We start from the raw sequence: 8,837 nt of genomic DNA, 5'->3' as shown, positions 1-8,837 counted from the left end.
CTCTTAGCACACGATCATAAGCCTTTTCCAAGTCAATAAAAACCATATGTAAATCCCTTCTTTTACTTCTATATCTTTCCAATAACCTTCTTAGTAAATAGATTGCTTCCGATGTGGATCTCCCTGGCATCATCCTCCTCTATTAATTTTTTCAATTCCTTTCTGTCTTTCTTATTCATTGCTTCTTTTGTTTTCAGCCTTCAGTTTTCTTCCTTCTTCCTATTCATCTTCAATATGTTTTAAAACTCGAATCGGACTGGATGATCGATCAGAACGGCCAGACCGTCGGCCGGAGAACTTACAGGCTCATTTTTTCCGTCTGAACCATTTTATGAGTTTGACCAGAGTGAGCCGGTTTTAACTAGCTTTTCAGTCGAAAGCCGGAGTTCGACCGCAAACCGGAGCTAGTTAAGAACCGAGTTAGAGTTGGATGTCACTAATGATGTCATTGTCGCTGAGAAGATGGACTTTGGGTAGCCACCAAGCAAAGAAAAATCTGGCATGTGATGAGATTGGGTGGATTTTGCATGAAGAAGGACTACCATAATTAACTAGCGAAGACTTGAAGTTGACTTTACTCCTATATATGTGTGTGTGTGAGAGAGCGTGATGCATAAGGCGTAAAGTACTTGGTCGACAAATTCACAAGTGAAGTTGAGATGTATCCTCCTGAATTTCCTCAACATTAGCTAAACCATCAGGTTAGTTATCTCTTTCTTTTACCATCTCTTTCTCTTAATTATGCTAGTTTCAAATTTTTGTATTACCTCTTATTCCATTATAGAACTCTGTCTTCACCATCAGATTCACGAGTTTAGCTCAAATTTGTATTATAATTGTGACTGCTTCGTTCCTTTCAATTATTAATGTTATTAATAATATTAGAGTGAAATATATTCTACCTCCCTTGCATTTAACCTTGGTTACAGGAACTTCCCGTCTATTTCAACAACATGCATTTAAGTACAAACTCTTAGTTTTGTGGGGGATAATGACAAGACACAAAAAGTTGAAATTTTATAAATACTAAATAAGAAATGTCAACAAAAATTTGTTGTTATTTGTAAATTCAGACTTGTTAATACTAAATAAAATTGTGTTTTTTAAGAAAATTATTTAAATAAATTTATTTATTAATTAATTATTTTACTGTTATTATCATCATCCAATAATTAATATCAAATAGAAAATGGATATTGGGCTTAGCCCATTAATTCATCAAAGGAGTCCGTCGTGCCCAAAACCAAACAAACTCCTAAATTTGTGTGTTCGCTGGGGCATGTGCGCGCGCGTATTTGAAAAAAAGACAAAAGGGTGTGTATATATGCGTGTGCGTGTAGCTCAGTGACCAGGCAGGCATGTGAGCTTTTCGGTTCGCCTCTTTACACAACTCTAATACTCTCTCTCCCCCTTCCTCCATAGCATCAACGAAGCTAGAACACCTGATTTCGAGGGAGATAAAAATGAGAGCTTCTGATCAACAAGGAATAAGTCGTGACCAAATGATGAGCATTCTTTTTAAAGCATCAACAAATGGAGATTTGTTGACTTTGCGTTCTGTGATTAAACAAGACTCACAAATCCTAAACAGAATTTCACTCACAGACCTCCATGAAACTCCATTACACATATCATCTTCTTGTGGTCATCTTGACTTCACCAAGGAACTCCTCAGTCTCAAGCCCACCCTAGTCACTCAGTTGGACTACTCCAATAGGACAGCCCTCCATGTGGCTTCTGCTGAGGGCCACATCGACATTGTGAAGGAACTTCTCAAAATAAACAAAGATCCATGCTTGTTTCGTGATGAAAAAGGAAGAATACCGTTGTACTATGCAGTTATGAGGGGGAGATTAGAGGTTGTGAGAGAATTGATCAGAGCCAAGTCAGAGTCTCTAAGTGTTCGTGTCAAAGGGGAGACTATTTTTCACGTATGTGTTAAGTACAACAATCTTGAAACTTTGAAGGCCTTAATAGAAGCAGAGCTTGACATTACTGATGATCGGCATCTCAACTTTACTAGTGTCGATGGCACCCTCAACACCATTCTTCATTTAGCTGTCATGTTAAAGCAAGTTGAGGTATACTCTAATTTCTTTCTTTTCTATCTATTTATTCAAAGGTGATAATATGACTCCGGAAAAAATAATCCATAGGTTCTTATAGTTTTACCTTATTTTTAATTAAGTAATCGTGCTTTTTTTTTTTTATTGGATACTTGCAGTTTTTTTTTTTCAATCATAGTCATTTTTCTATACGCTCATAATTAGTTAATATTTTAAAAAATGGTGTGAGTAGCTAATCATGTGGCTCTTCCTCAATATACACCTAGATTAGTTTTGTCATATGGTGATAATAATTACATTTTATTCTATTGTTTCATTGTTCAGAAAAAATCTCTTTTTGTTTTTCCATTATTTTTTTTGGCAACTTGAATGTCACTCAATCAACACCTACATCAGCCGTAATTAACAAATTTTGATCATAGGGACCAATGCCTATAATTGAGAAATCTTTGAGAATCCAATAAAGAGAAAATAATTACAAAGATAGGATTTAAAAAAGATAAAACTATAAGAATGTACGGATCTATTTTTCCTATAGTGTTTTAATTATGTGTGTTAGTTTTAAAAGAAAATACTTGGGTCAAATTTCTTATATCCATCATGTCAAGTTTTTCAATTACATATTGTTATATATCTTTTTTTTTGTTTCATGTGGATTTATAATTAAATACTATTAAATGTCAATATTTTGAAAATAGGACACATGATTATGTTTGATTTGAGAATATGACATAATAAACCTAAGAAACTTGACATAAGTATTGGCTATTTTCAAAAATACCGCATAAAAAAATTGTTGTTCTAAAAATTAACATAATGACCGATCGATGATTTGTGAACACTATTTTTAATTTTGATCAGCTTTTAAATTATTTAATAATTCATAGCTTTCAAAAGAATTAATTTATTTTTTTCAAATAATTGAATGCAATTATAATAATAGATCTACTAAATTATGCATTATTTTGGTTTTTCGTGGTCTTTTTAGTATGTAAGTTTTGACTACTATTATTTTAGTTTCTTGTTAGCATTCATGCAAAATATAATGTTAATTTTGATTCGTTTTATTAAGTTGATAGAACAAATTATTTGGAAATTACAAAATCGCTCCATCATCATTTGGCTTCACTTAGCGCAGTATATATAGACTATCATATTCGCCACAAGTTACCCTTTCTTTCACTATTTAAATAAGTAGTAAATTAAATTACTAATTAACTTATTTAATAATTCATAAATTTTAAAAGTATCATTTTATTTTTTTGTAAATAATTGAATGCAAGTATAATAATAAACCTATTAAATTATATATTATTTTTTTGTCCTTTTAGTATGATTTGATGTACTATTTCTTAATTTCTTATTAGCAGAAGTTTGTTCAAGCAAAATATATTGTTTATTTTGTCATCAATAATTGAAAGATTGTTTCCTTTTATCATTTTGCTCCACTTAGCACAATATGTACATATGTGTGTGTGTATGTTAACTAACATGTTCATACTATTTAAACCGTTAGACGACAAGTTACCTCCTCTCAGTATCTGAAATAAGGCAAGTAGTCGGGTTGAAGAACAAGTTGGGTTTAACAGCCTATGATATACTGGAGCATGTTCCGAAAGAATTGGAGATATATGAAATACGAGATATGTTGAAAGCAACGGATCATCCAATATCATCACCAACCACCGAAATCAGAGGTATTGAAGAGAGCCATGTTGTGGAAGGTCTTCCTCAGCCCGCGACACAAAAAACTACTCAGCCCAAGGGTTGGAGAAACATTTTAGGTTTTATGACACGTATGTTAAATCATAACAACCCTAATTGGTTGGACGAGATGAGAGGAAATTTGAGTCTAGTGGCCACAGTGATCTCAACTATAACCTTTCAAGCGTTAATTAACCCTCCTGGTGGCTTTGTTCAACAGAGTATATTGAAAGAGGATCCCTTCAAATGCATAGACAACGATGAGGGGGAAAGTATATGCCCTGGCGACGCAATATCAGCTGTTACATACTCAGATTTATTTCATCCTTACCTGAAGTACAATACCATCTGTTTTATTGGATCTCTATGTGTCATCCTCTTAGTTGTTAGTGGGGTTCCTTTGAAGCATAGAGTTGTGGTATGGGTGTTATCTATTGCCATGTGCATTACTCTCACGTTCTTATCGCTTACTTATCTTCAAGGACTCTACCTGGTGACTCCAGATGGTGAACTTTTTAAATCAGCGAACAAACTGTTTAGAGCATCTCTTTACTGTTGGATTGGGTTTCTCTCGTTTGTCGCTTTGTTCTTCACCTTGTGTTTTGTGTTTGGGCCTGTGAAAAGGGCAAAGAATAAGCTCAATCGTCAGATATAATTTCATCCAAGGAAGGGAATCGAAAATGCACGATATGACTCTATTGATTCTTCGAGCATGTATTGGCAAGCCTCATAAAGTTGTATCATGACTATTGTGTATGTACTTTGAATTTGAATTACTTATAAAATTGTTGCTACTATTATGTGATAATTATAGCCATCGGGGCTAGGAACTCCTGCCCTTGCCTTAGATTTCATTATTAAGTACAACCCATCATTTGTTTTGAAGAATTTTTAACAGGGGAAGAGTAGTGTCCACACACAATTTTATTCATTCCTTTCCTGTTCATCATATTATTATGACTCTTCTACTTCAAATTGTAGAATCAAAATCACATATGGACTCCGCAGAGAATTATAGAAGGTTTGAGTAATAAAAACATATGCCTCCACTTTTTCTCTAAATCCCCATATAATTCGTCCCAGATGGTCCCTACAGATTTTACCCACCCTCTAGAATTAGGTTCAAATGAACCATGATAGTTCACTTGTATATATGCAATTCCCACTTGGTGGCTTGCAAAATTCAGCTTTGGGGGGCTGATCTAATTTTGCCCTAATCTTATTAGAGCCAATGGCAGACCAAAATTCATCAACATTTTGTTGAGCAGGTGTAATAATCGAAGCAGGAGCATAATGATTATTTCGACCAATAATTTTTGGAGTTAAGAGGATGGCTGAGAGAGACTGCTAGCTAGTTAAGAATGAAGAAGATGACGCATCTCCTAATTCTTTTATAATTCCACATCAAATGATGGCCCAAAACTACCTTCGAAATTAGCCATGTGAGGTAACTTAGCTTGTAGCCATGTGAAAGGAGGTGAATTGGATGGGAGCAATGATCTCTAATGCCTCTTGTACAGCCATAGCCTTCTTAATTTTTTTCTCTCTTAAGCATTTGATTCTACATATACTAAGTGACATTTTGATATCAAACTAGCATAAATGGTGCAACTTTATTTTAAGAGTGAAAAATGTTGCTGCTTATATACCAATATTGTGGTAACAGAGAAAAAGACAAGAAAAGAGACAATGGGCAAGAGCGAAGGGGAGTGACACAACTGGAGGTGATGAGCAAGAGTAAGTGCATCGCCGGGCAGAGGTTTACTTCACGGCAATAGTAACGGCAACGATAAGCAGAGAGGCGATGAGCGAGCAGAGGGGTGAATGGGAAGGGAGTGACGTAACAGCAGGTAGGGTTATTTAGTGACAGGGAGTTGGGGATTCCCCCCCCCCCCCAAAAAAAATTTGTGGAGAGTAAGGAAAAATTGGGGGCGAAAAAAATAATCTGACCTGACAATTAAATGACAAAAATATTGACTTATTGAGATTGTGGAATAAGACAAACAATCCGGTGTAATTTTGCCCCTATCTTTTTAGTGGTGCAATTTTGACCCTGATTTCTTTTTTGGGTACAATTTTGTCCCTAAGAATCAAAATTGCACCCAAAGATCAGAGGTAAAATTGCATCCGAGAAAAAATCAGGGGCAAAATTACACTACTAAAAGATTAAGGTAAAATTCCACTTGAGAAATAAAATCAAGATTAAAATTATACCTTAACCCAAGTTTATTTTGATCGGCCTTCCCGTAGATTCGAAGTTTGAAGTGTGTGAAAAATTACGTCTAGGATGCTTACACTCTGCTGCATTGAAACTAAAAGGAAAAACATTCAGAATATTTAGGATATCATCATCGATTCATGACTTACATTGCGTCTAATAATAATATGGGTTGAGTATAATTTTAACTTTGATTTTATTTTTGAGGTGTAATTTTACCCCTAATCTTTTAGTAGTATAATTTTGTCTCTGATCTTATTTCTTAAGTGCAATTTTGTCATTGATTTTTTTTTCTTGGATGCAATTTTGCCTCTGATATTTGGGTGCAATTTTGACCACTTGGGACAAAATTGCACCCAAAAAAAGAAATCAGGGTCAAAATTGTACCACTAAAAAGATTAGGGGCAAAATTACACTGGAAAAATAAGATTAGGATTAAAATTGCATTTTAACCCAATAAACTTTGCTTTTATTTGCGAAATTTATACAAATCTTTCCTTCATTTTTAAAATAAAGATGAATTATATATTTTCAGCTAAAATGATATAGCCTTATAAGCTTTATACATACTTCTGTCGAAACAAAGTTTAATTTACACAAACTTCTTTTTTCTATTAATTTTATTAAAATTCTATTACCTTCTATTCTTAATATAATTAATTGACACTTGGGTTTGATTATAAACATAAGATTTTAATCAATGTTGTCTCTCAAATCAATGACGTTTATTTAAAATATCTTTACAATCAGTTCTTATGAAGAAATAGTTCTAATATGCATGATTGTCGAAGATAGCTTTGGAAAATAAAAACACATTTATTACAATTAATCAATTTAACTAATTTTTTTTAATATTTTTAAATCAGTTATTTAACTCTTGTATTAAAAATAGGAGGTGAAACAAGTCTATCACGAAAAATGAAAAGATGTTGATGTGTTTTCAGTAAAATTCAAGGAGACTTTAGACTTATATAATTTATTATTTGAAAATAAAAGGAAAATTACGTAATGTAACAGAAGTTGAGATTTTAATTATTAAATAGTCATATCTTTGCATTGGGCTATTGGTTCGTCGTGTCATGTCTCGTGACTGGCTGGCATTTTGATTGTAGTTTGGAGATGTTTAAAAAATTAATTAAATTAATTATTTATTATATATGTGTGAGAATCTCTAAAATATATTCTTTAATCATATGCATTAAATGATTGGAATTATTTATTAGCGGGAACTCTTTATAATCAATAGATATATTTTGAAAAAAGATGAAAAACGAAGTGATGATTTATATTTAGAACCAAATCTAATCCCCTACTAGCTTTTCTCTATTAAAGATTAGAGGTATTATTTTACCTTTTTTGAGTTAATATAAATTTTTTGTCATTAAAATTTGAACCCATTTTGATTTTGGTACCTCAAATTCGAAGCTCATGATTTTAGTTCCTAGAATTTAGTCCTCTTTAAGATGTTAATCCATGAAGGTATAACACCTCTCTCTCCAACCAATGGGGATTGGGATCAATCCCTTATAATGTAATGAGCCAAGATTCAAATCCCTCCATTAGGAGAGGTGTCCACATTTAGTATTTGACAGCGTCTCAAATAGGATTGCTTCCAATAGAAAGATACCTATACATAAAAAAAAAATCATCCAATTCTTAATATAGGACCTAATTGTTAAGTTAATTTTGGTCTTAAATATAAGACATATTTATTAATTTTTTTCTAAATTATTCCTATGGATACTCCCTCAACCATTATCAAGTAGAAGAGGGAAGGATAATATTAAGAAAGATGATTACGGTGTTTTAGGAAAAACATACCATATTTTTTATAATTAACTAACTTACCTAGCTTCCATAATCTAATTAAATTAGTTAAATAGGTTTTATATTAAGGATCAGAGGAGTATTAAAATATGTTGAAGTGTTGTAAATGGTGTTAAAATGATGATGCAGAGGAAGAAGGATAAGTTCTCAAAACGCAACAAAGTGAACAACTTCTCTAATGAACAACGAAGAAAAAAATGAGCATTTTAAGTATTTAGTTTTTCTTTTTCTATGTTATTCACACAAGATCCAATTAAATATCATCTAGTGAGTCCATATAACCATTTTAATACTGTTTATGATACTTCAGCACATTTTAACACTATTACACCTTTAAGGACTAACATTTTAAGAAGGATTAAATTTAAGAGATTAAAATCATGGGTTTTAAATTTAAGGGAACACAAGTAAAGTAGGCTCAAATTTTATGAACCAAAAATTATATTAACCTTTTGTTAGTGCTAAAATAAAATGTAATACTTCTTCTATCATTAATATAGAACCTAATTGTAATGTTAATCTTGATCTTAAATGTAAATCTATTTTTCACATTTATCAATTTTCTCAAATTACACTTAGCAATACTTCATCAATAATAATCAAGTAAAAGAGAGGTGATGGTATTAAAAAAGATAATTATAGTATTTTATGAAACATGTGTCATATTTATTATAATTAAGTAACTTATCAAATTTACTTAATTTAATCAAATTAGTTAAATATGTCTTATATTGAGAACCAAATGAGTACAATAAGATTGAACACATTTTCTTTTGATAATTAATAATTAGGTTAATACAAACTTTGATCCTTCAAATTTGCCTTTATTTTAGTTTTAGTTCCTCAAGTTTTAAACAATAGGTTTTAGTTGCTCAAGTTTCTTTTCATTTAAAATATTAGTCTCTATAATCCAATAAAAATTTAGACCATTTTGCTCCTAAAGAGACCAAAACCTATGATTTGAAATTTGAGGGACCGAAACCAAAATGAGAGCAAATTTGAGAGATCAAAAATTATATTAA

General features: G+C 32.0%; 1 protein-coding gene across 1 annotated transcript; it reads left to right on the top strand.

The window, feature by feature from the left end:
• The first annotated feature begins 1,463 nt into the window (after window positions 1–1,463).
• LOC114713593 (ankyrin repeat-containing protein NPR4-like) lies at window positions 1,464–4,425 on the top strand. Its single transcript, XM_028898260.1, has 2 exons — window positions 1,464–2,081; window positions 3,583–4,425. The coding sequence occupies exons 1-2, from the start codon at window positions 1,464–1,466 to the stop codon at window positions 4,423–4,425; spliced, it is 1,461 nt and encodes a 486-aa protein (XP_028754093.1).
• Window positions 4,426–8,837: the final 4,412 nt, after the last annotated feature.

This window comes from Neltuma alba, unplaced genomic scaffold (assembly GCF_004799145.2).
Source record: "Neltuma alba isolate B1F8T4 unplaced genomic scaffold, ASM479914v2 tig00011439_pilon, whole genome shotgun sequence".
NCBI classification, from domain to species: Eukaryota; Viridiplantae; Streptophyta; class Magnoliopsida; order Fabales; family Fabaceae; genus Neltuma; species Neltuma alba.
This window is presented reverse-complemented; position numbering and strand designations above follow the sequence as displayed.